The 18,410-nt window shown below is 42.2% G+C and overlaps 1 protein-coding gene across 1 annotated transcript in view; it reads right to left on the bottom strand.

Annotated features, from left to right (window-relative positions):
- LOC137424699 (glutamine--fructose-6-phosphate aminotransferase [isomerizing] 2-like) overlaps nucleotides 1-14,009 on the bottom strand; it is a 99,290-nt gene extending 85,281 nt beyond the window's left edge. Inside the window, exons 1-3 of the mRNA XM_068112429.2 lie at nucleotides 13,882-14,009; nucleotides 5,532-5,639; nucleotides 5,243-5,347 (exon numbers count right to left, since the gene is read on the bottom strand). Of these exons, the coding sequence (XP_067968530.1) occupies nucleotides 5,243-5,347; nucleotides 5,532-5,639; nucleotides 13,882-13,888 (220 nt within the window). The 5' untranslated portion in view covers nucleotides 13,889-14,009. The remainder of the gene's footprint in view (nucleotides 1-5,242; nucleotides 5,348-5,531; nucleotides 5,640-13,881) is intronic.
- Between the last annotated feature and the right edge of the window lie 4,401 nt (nucleotides 14,010-18,410).

Raw genomic sequence — 18,410 nt, 5'->3', positions numbered from 1 at the left:
TTTCATTTATTGTTTTGGGGAGAGGGGATGTTAAACAAAACGTATTATTCCAACTTGACCCACGGTGGGAGTATGCGCTCTACTGAGTGGCATTCCAGTGACCTTTCTTAAAATGCTTCTTTGCTTAAAATAAAAGTTCTTGCTGATTTAGCCATTTCATCTCTGCTCAACAAAGATACTTGTACCAAGACCCAAGTTCCGAACATATTGTTTGTTAATATACTTGATGGTGATGAGTGTTATAAGAAATTTAAATTATTCCCTAAAATAAAACATAAACAAATATTAATTGGTCCACTTAGTGAGTATAATCAAATGCAGTCCCCCTCCCCAATTTTCCCTTCCACCACAAGTAGTAGGAAAATGGGGTGTCTTGAATGTGCCAACTAACAACAAACAAACGTAGTGAGTGAGAATGAGCATCAGCAAATGTCTGTTGAACATCTTGAAATATTGAGGATAAAATCTAGTTGAAAATCCAGTGAGTCAATAATTATCCTTAATTTTCTCCATTGACTTCAATGTTATATTTTTTGTGCTTCAGAACCCCCATTTTCCTACTACTGATGACGACATAGATTGCAACAGATTTGGGGTGTGTTCATTTACAAGTATATAGCTAGATAGCAAGCATCAGGAGCAGGGGGTGACAAATGGCAGCTCTATCGAAGAACTGAGGGAGAGGTGCAAGACAACAACTACAGGAGCTGGTGCCATGGACGAGAGAATAGATGGATTAAGAAATGGATGTGATCATCCAGAATGAGGAGGTGTTGGATTGTGGAAGAATGGGTGCGACCTGGGAAGGCTGCGGGAGGACGCAGGAATGGGAAGCAGGGAAAAGCATGGCCAGAAAAGAGGGGAGAGAAAACCAAGTGTCCATCAACCTGTCTATGTTTAGCGAGAAAGACATTGTGACTCAAATATATGCCAATATAAAATGGAGAGCCTTAAATTCAATTTCCTTAAAGGAGCAGGATGGAAGCAATCTGCACCAGGCCGAAGCGGGGGCCAACACTCCATGATACTTCAAATGAAAGGCTTTGTTTTATTTACAGAGTCTAAGGCTCATGCAAGAGCTGCAACACAAATCACGCACACACATGCAGATAAACACAGGAGAAAACACCAAACTTGACTTCAGACAAACACAGCTGCTGAGCTTCTGGGGGGAAGTGACGCAACTTCCTGGAGCACTATCGGCAACAGCAATGCCTTCTTTATCAAGTATGTTTTCTCCCCTCACTCAGCAGGGCAATCAAGGAGAAAATTCATTTTGCAAAATGCGTGCCAGCTTACTGGGAAGAGGGCACTGCATCAGCAGCACAGCCACACTACCAACAGTGATGCAGCCAGCACCCACAGGCTGCATACAGAATAATAATAATAATAATAACAAGTACAGATACATTCAAAGTACACCGCCCCCATGCCAAATAAATAACATCCAGTATCCTCCAGCGTGCGACACTGCCAGGGTGCCTAAGGCCTAAGGCGCCTCGCAATGCCGCCATGCAGCACTTTGAGACAATATTGGGAGGGAGAGATGTGTAATAAACTAATAATTGATTGATTAATTGCATATATAAATAAATGATAATCGTAAAATAATTAATGTCTTAATCAATTGGCTAATAGCATACCTAAACCACCAGTGTTTCTTCCGAAGCTGTAACTTTTTGAATATTAATTAAATTATTTAATCAAAAATAAAATAATTAATTGATTAATTGATAAATTTGATTAATCAATAAATTAAAATACCCTTTATAGACACACAAGCAGAAGTACCCGGCGTTGCCGGGTGGGGGAGGGGGGAGGGTGAGGGGAGGGGGGAAGGGAAGGGGAGGGGGGGAAGGGGATGGGAGGGGAGGGGGGGAGGGGGGAAGGGGAGGGGATGGGTGGAAGGGGAGGGGGAGGGGGAGGAGAGGAAGGGGAGGGGAGGGGGGAAGAGGAGGGGAAGGGAGGGGGGAAGGGGAGGGGTTAGAGGGGGAAAGGGGGGAAGGGGAGGGGGGAATGGGGGAGGAGGGGAAGGGGGTGGAGAGGGGAAGGGGAGGGGGAGGGGGAGGAGGAGGGGGGGAAAGAGGGTGAAGGGGAGGGGAGGTGGAGGCAGGGGAGTGGCTCACGTTTCTGAGTGAATGTGGCTCACGTTTCTGAGTGAATGTGGCTCACGTTTCTGAGTGAATGTGGCTCACGTTTCTGAGTTAAGTGTGATGCCAATCAGGAAGAAGAAGAAGCCATACAACCAAATTCGTGCACTTCCCGAATTGTTTGATTTATTTGTATTCAAATGTCTGGTAATTGTTTTGTATTTATTTATGCGAATGTGTACTTGTGTATAACTGTCATTCATTTTAAAAGGCTTTGGCATTATCGAGCGATTTTTTTTTTTTTTTTTTTACTCCAAAAAAAACAACTTTTTTTTTTCAATTTTTTGTTTGTTTGTTTTGTTTGCCGAGAACACTCCCAGGCACTCACTGATGTACCTCTGAAAGTTTGATGAAGATCCGTTCAGCCATCTCTGAATAAAACGCGGACACAGACACAGACAACTCGCATTTAAATCTATATATATAAAACACAGTTTGTGTGTGTGTGTGTGTGTGTGTGTGTGTGTGTGTGTGTGTGTGTGTGTGTGTGTAATGTTACCGATAGACTCCTAAACGGAGAGGCTTACGTGCTTGATATTTGACATAGACATGGCCATTGAGCCTGGGACGAACATGGCCGAACTCAAAATATTTGACGATCCATATTTTTTATTCATATTTACCTCAGCGCATTTCAGCGCACGGCATCAACGGAATCAGAGCAGGTGGGCGCTGATTCGCTCAGAGCGATCACGTGATGACGCTATGACGCTATGAACGCTATGACGCTATGAAAAAAAAATCGCTATGACGCTATGAACGCTATGACGCTATGAAACGCTATGAACGCTATGACGCTATGGAAAAAAAAATCGCTCACTTTACCAAGGGGCTCGCTCCCCCCCCCCGTTCCCCTCCCCTCCCCTTCCCCTTCCCCCTCCCCTCCCCCGCCCGGCAATGCCGGATACTTCTGCTTGTATATGTATAAATCGGGATTTAAATTTAATTCAAAAATTGATCCAGACGTCTATAGTCTTTCAAACATTCAAAGGGATAGAGGTAGTTATTTATCACAGCATCTGTGGAATTTTCACCCTTTTACTCAACTCCGTTTCGCTGTTATTTGGTGGAGCAAAAAGTCAACTGAGCTTTATAGATAGTAAGATCACTTGGTCAATGTCATGTCCAAATATCAGCTTCCTCGCTCAAAAGGTGACTGACATATTGCCCAGATGAGAAAGAAAATAAATAAATGATCAATAATGAAAATAAATAAATAACAATAGTAAAATAATAAAATTACTAATCAATTGGCTAATATTATTCTTAAACCAGCACCGTTTCATCCGAATCTGTAACTTTTTGAAAATTAATTTAGTAATGAATAGAATAATTAAATAATTAATCGATTCATTCATTAATCAATAAATTAAAAATAACATTTGCAGCCAAATCACGTGATCATTGTCATGTCCAAACATCAGCTTCCTAACTCAAAAGGTGCCTGAGATAATGCCCAGAAGAGAAAGGAAATAAATAAGTACTTAATTAATCGATAATAAGTAATTCATCAATTAATAGATGAATCAAAAAACAAAAAATACTGTTTTGCCAAAGCACGTGCTCACTATTGTGCCCAAATTTTAGCTTCCCTGCTCAAATATCTGCTGAGATATCGCCCGGACAAACAAACAAGAAAACATGAAACCGGAGTGAAAACCGAGTACGAAAACCGAGTTTCAGCGCCCCCTTCGGTGCCCGGCGATGACGTCATGCAGCGCGGCTGGAGATGAAATAGGAAAGGAGCGGTGTACAATAATATTGATACCTTATTTTCCATCTCTTGTGGTTTATAACAGATTTAGAAAAATATACAAGGACAGCATAAAACATCCACAAAGAACGGGACATGTTGGAGCGCATACCTCTGCCAGGCTGAACAGGTTACGTGTTGTATCCCTCTGGTAGGCCGGATCTGAATCCGAACCTGAACCAGAATATAATCGGCTTGTTCTCATAACCCAAATCTTCCACCAAGTTTTGGCAAAACTCGTCCACAACGTTTTGAGATATCGTGTTATATATCATTTTTGGCCTCTCTATTGGCCATCTTGCAATGGGGAAGAACCACTGTAAAAACTAGAACGGCACTCAGTAGAGATCAAACCTCCGCCAGGTGAACAGTTTATATTCTGTATCCCACTGATGGGTCCTATATGGATCCAGACCTGAACCAAAATCGAATCAGCTTGTTCTTATCACCTAATCAATTCATGCACCTAGTTTTGTCATGACTCGTCCATATCATAACTCATCCATAACTGTTTGAGACATCCTGCTATATATCGTTTTTGGCCCTATATCTCCATGGTGACGAATCACTTCAATTCTTCTATCGAGATGCAGATCTTCACCAAAATCAAATCGATTAGTCCTTGTCACACACCCAATCTATCCAACAGGTTTGGTCCAAATCCATCCTTAACTTTTTGAGATATCCTGCTATATGTCCTTTTTGGCCCTATCTCCTAATGGTGAAGAATCACTTAAAAATTCTACTACCCGGATCTTCACCAAAATCTAATCATTTCGTCTTTGTCACATACACTACCTTTCCGCAAAATTTCGTCCGAATCCATCCACAAATTTTTGATATCTTGTTCACAGACAGACAAACAGACAGACAAACAGAGACAGACAGACAAACAGACAGACAGATAGATGAACAGAGACAGACAGACAGACAAACAGACAGACAGACATACAGACAAACAGACAGACAGACAAACAGACAGACAAACAGACAAACAGACAGACAGATGGGGTGAAAACATAGCATCCATCCACCTTTGGTGGCGGAGATAATTATAGTATCGGGCTCCAAATCTTTACGAAAATCGAATCAATTCATCCTTGTGACACACCGAACCGATTCGCTAAGTTTCATCCAAATCCATCCATAACTTTTTGAGATAGGAAAGGAGCGGTGAAATCCTGCTCACAGACACAGACAGGGGTGAAAACAAAACCTCCGTCCACCTTCGATGTTGGAATGACATGCTGCTCACATGACCATCGGTGTATTGGCCGTAAGAGGTGCAGAACACACTTTGTTCAAGATCAAGTAATCATGTAGCTGTGTTGACACTTACCTCGTAGCTTCTCAGCCAAAACCTCCACTTTTCCTTGCTGCTTTACCACGCAGATTTGTTTCCCATTTTCATGGGCACCTTTGCTGGGTGCATCAATGGCCACACCTGTGGTACAACAGATATCAAGTGCGTTCACCTCGTAAACTGAGCTCCAGAAATTCCACACCTCAACTTTATTTTTAAAAACGGAATTGGCCAAGGAGGACCATTGAGATGAAGTAAGTATTATCCAGTTTTAGCATAAACAAATATGTGTTAAAAGTCGACCCATGACATTGCAGCCATTCACCTGCAGAGTCATAGCCCCGGTATTCCAAGCGCTGCAGTCCTTTGATGAGAGTTTCCAAGATATGACGTCGAGTCTTGGGTATGCGATAATTCAGGTATGCAAATATTCCTGCAAAACAGGAAACGTGCAACAGTGTTTGTCAATATATAATTATGGTAAAGGATGATTCACATCAGTCATGTGTTACGGATCCCGGATTTAGGTGAATTACTATTCATGTCATGGCTTATTAATGTTTATTCTATTAAAGGTTGTTGTGGTTAAATGGTTAGAGAGGCTCCGGATAACAGGAGACCGGAAACGGGATAGTGAACCGGAAGAAGAAAAAGGAGAGACACGAGGTCCGAAAGAAGCGGCCATCTTCTTCTTGCTCGCCCAGCTCCGACGCGAGCGGTGTCGATATTGAGCAGCGTGGGGAACGCTGCGTTTGAAAGCCCGTCTGGCGAGAGGAGTTACCTGCGCGGGGTAATTACCGGTTACGCGTCAAGTTGCCGTGGGTTCGTGCACGGAACCAAGCGTCCGGCACAGTTCGCCTCAACGTCTACAAGGACGCGTACGGGTCGCACCTTGGGCCTCGCGCGCTTTGCGAGCCGCGCTTTGCTTTGCCCGCTTTGCTTTGCAAGGAGGTGTGCGCTGCAGCCGCTGTTCCCGGTACGCGACGTGCACGTTTGGAGCACGTCAGCCAGGGGTTCATTCAACCGCCCGTGTGCGGAGAAGTCGACCTTCACCTTGGTCTGGAGGGGCCCAGAGACATTGTGAGGGACAGTGGCCATTGAGGGGTCATGAGTGGGGAAAGGGGGGAGATATATGAGATGGCCATCTGAGTAATATTGTTGATTGATTGTTGAGTGTGGTTGATTGATTGGGAATATATTATCCATTAATCCGGATCCTTGGTGTGGGGGTTTCTTATTGACTGGAATTGTTGTGTCTTTCATATTGATTGCGTTACGAAAGCGTATAAATCATATATCTTTCTGGCGGGGTCCCTCCCACGGTCCGGGGGTCACCAAGACCAGGTAGTTACCGGGAGGACCACGTAACACATGACACAGCATCATAAACCCACAGTACCGTAAAAATGGGGGGAATAGGGACAGCAAGGTGAATAGGGACACAAACTGAAAAAAGTTCGGAAACTTTTTTCGCTGAAAATTGATAACCATACTGACTTGTTGATATTTGGGTTAAAAGTGTTCTCTTGTTTTTAAAAAAAAAGCAACTTATAGTCCCTATTAACCCCATATATGGGTTAAATAGGAATAAATAGGATTTTTATGGCTGTCTCTATTCACCCCGTTTTACGGGTGACTCTATATACGCCACGTTTTAACGGGTGAATAGGGACAGTCACTAATACAAAAAAATAATAATCAAGAAACAATCCTGAGTTTCCAACTTATTGCTAAATTGAAAGCGCAGCTGGATGCACATAATATGCACCCATAATATAAACCACGGTGCCAATGAAAAAAAAAATGGGATAAAAAGTTTTTCCAAACTGTCCCTATTAACTCATATTCAAACATTGGCCCTCACTCTCCGCCCCCCACCCACCACTGAAGTCGCCGGAGGCATCATGTTTTCGCGTTGTCCGTCCCGCTGTCAGTCTGTCCGTCCGTCCGTGATAGGTTTTCGTTACCGCGATAACTTGAGAACTTAGTCAAACTTTGTGCAGGGAAGTATAATGAGGTAAAGATGAACTGATTAAATTTTGTGGTCAAGAGGTCAAAAGCTAAAGGTCAGAGGCCATGTTAGGTAAAAATCCTGTTACCACGATAACTTGCGAACCAGTGTTGGGATTCTGTCCAAATTTGGTACACTTATGTAAAATGATGTAAAGATGAACTGATTAAATTTTGTGGTCAAGAGGTCAAAAGCCAAAGGTCAGAGGCCATGTTAGGTAAAAATCCTGTTACCGCGATAACTTGTGAACCAGTGTTGGGATTCTGTCCAAATTTGGTACACTTATGTAAAATGATGTAAAGATGAACTGACTAAATTTTGTGGTCAAGAGGTCAAAGGTCAAAGTCAGTAATCTACTATACAAGAGCCGAGATGGCTGAACGGATCTTCGTCAAACTTTCAATGTTCCTCAGAGTGTGCCTGGGAGTGATAAAGGCCAAAAAAAACAATTTTTTTGAGAAAAAAAAAAGGTTCGCTTTTTGTATTTTTTTTTTTAATCGCTCTCTGTAGTGCCTAAGGTTTTTTGATTAATGACAGTTATATACAAGTGCACATTCGCATAAATAAATACAAAACAATCACAAGACATTTGAACACAAATAACAAAACAATTCCGGAAGCAGTCGAAGTTGGTTGTTAGGCTTCTTCTTCTTCCTGAATGTCATCATACTTAACTCGGAAACGTGATGAACGGCACATTCAGCAGAATATGTTCAACGAAAAGGTAAAATGATGATTTTACATTTGTGATGGATTCTGATTTAGATGTAATAATTGCTTTTCCATTTTATTTGCCCTCATTTCAAATATGTTAATGTTTCTTTTTCGCTTGAGCAACGCCGGGTACTCCAGCTATAAATGCTGTAAACGTGAACTGATTAGATTTTGGGGTCAAGAGGTCAAAGGTCAGAGGTCATGTCAGGTAAAAATGTGATAACTTGAGAACAGCTGAATGCATTTAAAGCAAACTTGGTACAAGTATTATAATGATGTAATAATGTGGGTCGAGGCATATCGGTCGACGTCGTGACGTCGAAGTGTCGTTCTAATTTACAAATGAAATGGTCACCAGTCTAAAAGTCAGCCATCTTTGATCAGATCCTAAAATAAAGTGAGGTGCTATATTTTGTGGTCAAAATATAACATTCAATTGTAATGAAGTTGTTCTTTGATCATAAACGAACACTTCTAGACAGACAGACAGAGAGACAGTGAATTAATTGCTTAACCCCGTTTTTCGCTTCACACATTTGGGGTAATAAGTGTGTGTGTGTGTGTGTGTGTGTGTGTGTGTGTGTGTGTGTGTGTGTGTGTGTGTGTGTGTGTGTGTGTGTGTGTGTGTGTGTGTATGTGTGTGTGTGTGAACATGATATCTGGAAAAGTTGTGAACGGATTTGGATGAAAGTTGGTGGGATGATTGCCCTTGGGATAAGGAAGAATTGATTAGTTTTTAGTGAAGCTCAGGATATTATTCCGGATCCAGGAATTTTTTTGGGAAAGATTTTTTCTGTTTTACTGCATTAAAGCTTTTATTCTTATTCTTAAATGATGTTTTTCTCCTCTAATTCCGAGATATATCAAAATTAATTCTCTGACAGTGAGGGCTTAGCCGCTTACTTTCTTTTTCATTTATTGTTTTGGGGAGAGGGGATGTTAAACAAAACGTATTATTCCAACTAAACCCACGGCGGGAGTATGCGCGCTACTGAGTGGCGTTCTGGTTATTACTTGCAAAATCGAAGATTTTTCAAGTATATTGGTCGGTTGTGTTTGTGAATCTGTCTGTCTGTCTGTCTGTTTGTTTGTTTGCTTGTTTGTTTGTCACCGGCCTACAGGTCACAATTTTCAACCGATCTTCACCAAACTTCACCAAGTGGTAGAGTTGGTCAAAAGCAAGAAGCCTATTGTTTTTGGGGTCAATAGGTCAAAAGGTCAACATAGGCCAAAGGTCACCAAATTTGCTAAATTTCTAAAATCCCCAATTTTCATCCGATTGACTTGAAATTTGAAGACCACTTGCATATCTGGTCACTGAATTCACCCACCAAGTATTTTTGACGTCAACATAGGCCAAATGGTCAACATAGGCCAAATTTCTAAAATCCTCAATTTTCATCCGATTGACTTGAAATTTGAAGAGGACTTGCATATCTGGTCACTGAATTCAACCACCAAGTATTCTTGAGGTCAACATAGGCCAAATGGTCAACATAGGCCAAATTTCTAAAATCCTCAATTTTCATCCGATTGACTTGAAATTTGAAGATGACTTGCATATCTGGTCACTGAATTCAACCACAAAGTATTCTTGAGGTCAACATAGGCCAAAAGGTCAACATAGGCCAAATTTCTAAAATCCTCAATTTTCATCCAATTGACATGAAATTTGAAGAGGACTTGCATATCTGGTCACTGAATTCAACCACGTATTATAATTTAGGTAAACACAGGCCAAAAGGTCAACATAGGCCAAATTTCTAAAATCACCAATTTTCATTTGATTGACTTGAACTTCCAAGAGGATATATATATGGTCACTGAATTGAACCACCATCTATTTTTGAGGTCAACATCGGCTAAAAGGTCAACATAGGCCAAATTTTTTATATCCTCAATTTTCATCCGATTGACTTGAAAATTGAACAGCATTTGCACATTGAGTCACTAAATAGGGAAACTAACTATTTTTGAGGTCAAAAGGTCAAAGGTCAACTCAAGGTCAACCTTCCAAAATCATCATTTTTCATCTGAAAAATCGTCACTTTTCATCCTGTTGACCCGAGCTTTGATCAAGATTGTAAATTTGAATCTTCATGAAATGGACAATTTGCTGTATCATTGGAAAACTTTTGGGGGGGGGGGGGGGCGGCGGATTTTGCAAGTATCGTGCTACGCATGACGTCTTCTTGTTTGTTTGTTATTAAGCAAAAAAATTAAAAAAAAATTGTCAAGTATGTTGATCACTCCGGTTTGTGTGTGTGTTTGTCTGTCCGCTGACTTATACTTGCCTACAGGTCACAATTTTAAACCGATCTTCACGAAACTTCACCAAATGGTAGTTCGTGGTCCAACAAAATCCTATATATTTGTAAGGTCAAAAGGTCAAAAGGTCAACCACTTTTTTCAAATTTCTAAAATCCTCAATTTTCATCCGATTGACTTGGAATTTGAATGGGATTTTCATATCGGCCAACTGAATTCAACCACCAACTATTTTTGAGATCAGCGTAGGCCAAAAGGTCAACATAGGCCAAAGGTCAACCACTTTTTTCGAATATCTAAAATCCTCAATTTTCATCCGATTGAATTGAAATTTGAATAGGATTTACATATCGGTTAACTTAATTCAACCACCAACTATTTTTGAGATCAGCGTCGGCCAAAAGGTCAACATAGGCGAAAGGTCAACCACTTTTTTTTCGAATTTCTAAAAGCCTCTATTTTCATCCGATTGACTTGAAATTTGAATTGGATTTTCATATCAGCTAACGGAATTCAACCACCAATTATTTGTGAGGTCAAAAGGATTCTCTATTGAGTGCCATTCTACTTTGTTCTCTTTTACCAAGTGTCGCTCCATGAGTGGTTTTTCATTTGTTTGTTTGTCTGTCTGCTCACCTTTCATCGTCTGACCTCTGGTTGTGTGTTTTAAAAGGAAGAATTGATTAAATTTTGGTAAAGATTCGAATCCGGATCCGGATTTGAGAATTAAAAATAAATTTTTGTGATTCTTCACCATTCAGTGATAGGCCCCAAAAACGATATATGGCATGATATTTCAAAAGATTGTGGACGACTTATGACAAAACGAGGTAAATGAGTTGGTTAGGTGACAAGAACAAGCCAATTTGATTTTGGTTCAGTTCAGATGCAGATCTGACCTATCAGTGGGAAACAAAAGGTGGACTGTTCAGCCTGGTGGAAGTATGCGTTCTGCCACGTGCCGTTCTAGTTTCAATCTGCATTTATCCCTGAGAGCAAAGGTCTGTCAACAAGCACGGACAGATGTTACATTATTTACTTATTTGTTCTGAATCTCACAATGCTTGAAAGTTATTTTTGAGTCCTAATGGGGTTGCCACGCAAGTGTGCAGCATTCATCTTATCAAATCCGCCTTATTGAATCCATATCATCGAAAGCGCCTCGTCGAATCCGCATCATTAAATCCGCCTTGTCGAATCCGCATCGTCGAATCCGCATCATTAAATCCGCCTCGTCGAATCCGCATTGTTCAATCCGCATTGTCGAATCTGCATCGTTGAATCCGCCTCGTCGAATCCGCATCGTTCAATCCGCATTGTCGAATCTGCATCTTTAAATCCGCCTCGTCGAAGATTACATTATAATCACTATTAGTAATACAATTTCCACATGGAGCATCACGCACTTTGATAGGAGGCCCATCAAAGCCTGCGCTGTTATTACCAACCTCAACCTATGTTTGTTTGTCCTTGCTCTATCCTTTTGAAGTGCTGAGCATCAAACATGTAAGCAGCACGTACCATACATATATCGTCTTTGGTATGATTTGGCCAGGGTTCTAACCGTGCACCTGGGCTCAGAACAGACGCTCTTAACCATTACTTAATATATGAATCCACACACGGACCTCAAACAAAGAAGTTGGAAAATAAAATAATGGTGATTGTTCAGATAAATTCGCTGTAAGTGAAACGGAAAGCTCGGTTTTGTTAATGGCCGTCCGCACTTTTTCAGTGTCAGCGCGGCCACGGATGAAAGCTGATATCAGCGTTTGGAAGAACCGGGAGCGTGGGCACAAAAGCACGGACATCACGAGCTCAGCACGCACCATGAACAGAATCAGCACGGACATCACTCACCATGAGCAGAATCAGCACGGACATCACGCACCATGAGCAGTATCAGCACGGACATCACTCACCATGAACAGAATCAGCACGGACATCACGCACCATGAACAGAATCAGCACGGACATCACGCACCATGAACAGAATCAGCACGGACATCACTCACCATGAGCAGAATCAGCACGGACATCACTCATCATGAGCAGTATCAGCACGGACATCACGCACCATGAACAGAATCAGCACGGACATCACTCACCATGAGCAGAATCAGCACGGACATCACGCACCATGAATAGAATCAGCACGGACATCACGCACCATGAACAGAATCAGCACGGACATCACGCACCATGAACAGAATCAGCACGGACATCACTCACCATGAGCAGAATCAGCACGGACATCACTCACCATGAGCAGTATCAGCACGACATCACTCATCATGAGCAGAATCAGCACGGACATCACTCACCATGAGCAGAATCAGCACGGACATCACTCACCATGAGCAGAATCAGCACGGACATCACTCACCATGAGCAGAATCAGCACGGACATCACTCACCATGAGCAGAATCAGCACGGACATCACTCACCATGAGCAGTATCAGCACGGACATCACTCATCATGAGCAGAATCAGCACGGACATCACTCATCATGAGCAGAATCAGCACGGACATCACGCACCATGAGCAGTATCAGCACGGACATCACTCATCATGAACAGAATCAGCACGGACATCACGCACCATGAGCAGTATCAGCACGGACATCACTCACCATGAGCAGAATCAGCACGGACATCACGCACCATGAGCAGTATCAGCACGGACATCACACCATGAACAGAATCAGCACGGACATCACGCACCATGAACAGAATCAGCACGGACATCACTCACCATGAGCAGAATCAGCACGGACATCACTCATCATGAGCAGTATCAGCACGGACATCACTCACCATGAGCAGAATCAGCACGGACATCACGCACCATGAACAGAATCAGCACGGACATCACTCACCATGAGCAGAATCAGCACGGACATCACGCACCATGAACAGAATCAGCACGGACATCACGCACCATGAACATAATCAGCACGGACATCACTCACCATGAGCAGTATCAGCACGGACATCACTCACCATGAGCAGTATCAGCACGGACATCACACCATGAGCAGAATCAGTACGGACATCACTCACCATGAGCAGAATCAGCACGAACATCACTCACCATGAGCAGTATCAGCACGGACATCACACCATGAGCAGAATCAGCACGGACATCACTCACCATGAGCAGAATCAGCACGAACATCACTCACCATGAGCAGTATCAGCACGGACATCACACCATGAGCAGAATCAGCACGGACATCACTCACCATGAGCAGAATCAGCACGGACATCACTCACCATGAGCAGTATCAGCACGGACATCACACCATGAGCAGAATCAGCACGGACATCACTCCCCATGAGCAGAATCAGCACGGACATCACTCACCATGAGCAGAATCAGCACGGACATCACTCACCAACAACAGAATCAGCACGGACATCACGCCACGCACACACATTGTACGCAGGAACCCAGGGAGCACAGTTGGTACGCACGGAGTTTCCATTTGACGCTGGAAAATTTACGCACGATCCCGATCCGATGCATAAAGTTTCATTTCGTGTCGTAAAAACCGAAACGCAAATCAGCAAATGGTAATAAGTTCCAAGTTTTTTTTTTTTCAATCAGCATGACGAAGCGTATCATCGATTTCAAACAGTATATATGGGAGTTCTGGGACACAGCACTCCGTCACTCACCGCACATGGTGTCAAACAAAGGAGTTCAGTATCTCTGCACCTCCGCTCAAAGTATCTCTGCACCTCCGCTCAATCATTTAAGGGTTCAAGAGGCGCGGGCGTGTCTACAGGTAATAATTCCGTGATGATGTCATTCGTCCTGGAGCACAACTACTTGCGTCTTGGTATGTTTAATTGCTTGGTACATCTTAGGAAGTTTCCAACATCTTGGGAAAGTTTCGTGTCCGAACGTACATGACTCGGACTTCGCCTGATTGACGATCCCGAGGGAAGGGAACTGTCCGAGGGAGGAAGATGCAGGTATATCTGGAGGACATTGCAAACATTTGATGCAGTGCAGGGATGACGATGGTGGAAAGCATGCACGAAGCCCGATGCACGAGTCGACGTATTGTTTAAATGTGGTATGTCCTTCAACCGGTTAGACTCCTTTTGTGGCTATGTCAAGATAACCGTGTTGCTACGTACGTTGCTCGGATCCGGATTTCAACATCATTTATTTGAAGATCGAAGTTCATTAAATTACAAAAATGTGGCAGTAATTGGTAATAGAATGAAAACAGCAAAATTCCCGCGTATGAGCAACTGCGTGCGAATGCGATAATTGAGGAGGATTTTTGGCTCATCTTGCCTGCACTTCATGCACGCCACGTCGACTCGATGAATCAGTGGATTTTTACCCTGCGCTCTCGAAGTGAAAAGCGGGGTAAAGCGATCGGGCACGTATATACGACGTACGTGTCTGTATTCTGTTAAGAGCGTACGTCAAAACCGTTCAGCGGTGGAAATTGAAACTTTGCCACGTGTTACGTGATCATTTGATATAGCGGTCACCATTTTGAGGTCAACATACACCAAAACGTCAACATAGGCCAAAGTTCAACAACTCAATCTGGAATTTCTAAAATCCTCAATTTTCATCCGACTGACTTGAAATTTGAACAGGATTTTCACATCAGCTCACGCAAATCAACCACCAATTATTTGTGGTCAACACAGACCAAATGGTCAACATCAGCTATAATTTATAAAATTGTCAATTTTCATCCGATTGACTTGAAATTTAAACAGGATTTTCACATCAGCTCACTTAATTAATTCAACCACCAATTATTTGAGGTCAACATAGGCCAAAAGGTCAACATAGTAAAAGTTTCTAAAAACCCTCAATTTTCATCCAACTGACTTGAACATTGAAGAAGATCTGCATATCAGGTCACTTAATTCAACTACCAATTCTTTTGAGAACAAAAGGCTAACAGAGGCCTATTTTGTAAAATTGATCGGGCCAAAACGACCGGTGTATATATATATATATCTTCTTCTATATATATCTTCTATCTATATCTTACTAGAATTCACCAAATGTCCGTCCGTCTGTCTGTCTGTCTGTTCGAAGGTACCGTAAAAACTGCTGAACCGATCGCAAATATATTTTGGGTGGGTAATCCTGGGATCTCCAGGAGTAAAATAGGCTATTTAGTTTTCCCAATTTCAGCTTTAGTCTCCAGCATTCTCACGTTTGGACTCCCGCATAACATTCGCGTTCACATAACGTTCATTGTTCTCATTGTGACGATGTTGCTTTCCCGGGTGCCGCACAAACGGCTGCACCGATCGCTGCACGGACTCGATCGTACTCGGTGACCTCGGACAAAGACCTTTTATAAGGACACGGGTTGAATCCCTGCTTCAGAGAATTCTAATCCATTTCAACTGAAGGAAACACGTATCGGGAGTACATACGACATAGCGATTGTGAACACGATTATCGATCACGATTCACGATCATCACGATCATAGTCATAGTGTATCGATCACTGTGGGACATTTGGTGAATTATAGTTAGATACTGTTTAGATTTTGATGATTTGCGTGTGATATGATTTAACGGATGTTTATATGAATCGTTTAAAATAAAAAACCTTCAATTTCGTATATTTTACCTTTTCATTTGGGCCTCCCAACTGAAGCCCCGCCCACAGGGCGGGTACCGTTGTGGGCGTTGAATCCCTGCTTGAAAGAATTCCATCCCCATCGCCGCCATCACGGCCGTCTATCCAACTTACAATCCCACGAGATATGCGGAAATGACGACCCAAAACCAATATAAACATCATTAAACATCATTCGTATATAAACATCATTAAAAGTAAATAATGACCTCGGGAAAAGTTCAAAGACATTTCATCTCTACATGAGAGAATTCCACATAGCTATTTGGGCGGTGAATACACTAACAGATCGCGGTCTCCATCGATCTTGCCAAGGCCGTAACACCTATCGGCTGAAAATCCTGTTAACTGTTGATTTGGAAGTTTTTACAATGAAGGAAACATTAACAATGTTGTTAAAAGTTTATTTTGTGATTAATTGGAGTTATGTTGTTTGGAATGAAAAAAGACATCTCGAGTTCAAGTGAATGACGACATGCCGTGATGGTTTCTACTTTCTGAACGTTAACTTTGCGGATCGCCATATGCAGATTCGCCACGGACCCACGATCGATGTTTCCATACGTGAACGTCCCCGTTTGTTTGCGAACGGGTACCTTTTTCATGGAAGTCCTTCACGAACTTGCTGTCCATGTCTGACGTGCGACTGAAGGTGCTACAGGAATGTGGAATTAATTGGTTTCATGCTTTAGCATTCGCCATATCTGCATTGCCTGTTTGCTTCTGGCCTCCCACCCATGCATAGCATCCACACACACGGCACACACACGTAACATCCATACACGTGATTGTGTGGATATGTGGAATGTGGGACATTTGGTGAATTATAGTAAGATACTGTTTAGATTTTGATGATTTGCGTGTGATATGATTTAACGGATGTTTATATGAATCGTTTAAAATAAAAAAAGCCTTCAATTTCTGATATTTTACCTTTTCATTTGGGCCTCACAACTGAAGCCCCGCCCTTAGGGCGGGTACCGTTGCTTGTCTTACTATAATTCACCAAATGTCCGTCCGTCTGTTCGAAGGTACCGTAAAAACTGCTGAACCGATCTTAACGATATTTTGGGTGGATAATCCTGGGATCTCCAGGAGTAAAATAGGCTATTTGGTTTTCCCAAATTTCAGCTTTAGTCTCCAGCATTCTCAGGTTTGGACTCCGGCATAACATTCGCATTCGCATAACGTTCATTGTTCTCATTGTGACGATGTTGCTTTCCCAGGTGCCGCACAAACGGCTGCACCGATCGAACTCTTTGACCTCAGACAAAGACCTTTTATAAGGACACAGGTTGAATCCCTGCTTGAGAGAATTCTAACCCATTTCAACTGAAGGAAACACGTATCGGGAGTACATACGACATAGCGATTGTGAACACGATTAGTTTAATCTCTACATGAGAGAATTCCATATAGCTATTTGGGCTGTGAATACGCTATCACATCGCTGTCTCCATCGATCTTGCTAAGGCCGTAACAGCTATCGGCTCTAAATCCTTTTAACTGTTGATTTGGAAGTTTTTACAATGAAGGAAACACGTATCGGGAGTACATACGACATCGGGAGTACTAACTGCACGCGTCTTCAGTATCAAGTTTAAATCTGTCATGGCGGATCTGAAGAGTGGAATGCTTGGAGAAGTGGTGGGCTACTTCGGCATGAGGGAGGATCAGAAACGTGGACTCCCACACTGCCACATCCTGCTGATACTTGCTCCCGCATGACGTTATTTTCCCGGGTGCCGCACAAACGGCTGCACCGATCGAGATTTAACGGATGTTTATATAAATCGTTTAAAAGAAAAAAAGCCTTCAATTTCTGATATTGTGCACACAGTGTACACCTCATTGCGGTACACACAGTGACAAAAAACAGCAGAACGATTCCTTTTCTCTATTCAAACTGGTTGAATGAGTGATTTTTACATTGCAGGCACCTGCAACTCACCATAGGTGAGTTCAATTCCAAAGTAAAGGAGAATCACCTTCTTGAAATCTAGTTATTTCTAACAAATTCTGAAAGGTGCCAATAATATTGTCCGGGCAATTTTAGGATTTCTGTGTGGAATAAGCTAAGATTTAGCAATTTTTCAGCTTTTTTGTTTTGTTCCACTGGAAACCAAAGAAATACATACAGTATGTGGATAGCAAAATAATTTTTCATTTCAACAATTTTCTGGAAGAAATGGCGTATTATTTGAAAAAAGTGCAAGGGCGCCAATATTTTTGGCCACTACTGTATTTTTGCGGCTGACAATCAAGAAATTGACCTCAACCAAGGAAATGATGCAATTTCGCCCACCATTGCGATGGTGCACTCTCGGGTTAGTTTTTTTTTTGCAAGTTAGTTAGTTATTTTGCATTGCGTAGTTTTTTTTTTACAGCTTTAAACATCAAGATCAGGTAATTTAGACTTTAGTAAAGCATCAATTAGATTGATCATGTGACCCAGCTTGGTCCAATAATATTCATACTTCAGAGGTAAATTCATAAAATCATAGTGACAACAGTCATATGTATTTATTATTGTAAATTACGAGCCGTTCTAAATGTTCGTGAAGCAAGCTGCTT

The sequence above is a fragment of the Myxine glutinosa genome, chromosome 4, assembly GCF_964187855.1.
Source record: "Myxine glutinosa chromosome 4, kmMyxGlut1.1, whole genome shotgun sequence".
Lineage (NCBI taxonomy): Eukaryota > Metazoa > Chordata > Myxini > Myxiniformes > Myxinidae > Myxine > Myxine glutinosa.
Note: the sequence above shows the minus strand (reverse complement) of the source record. Positions and strands in the feature narration are given on the sequence as shown.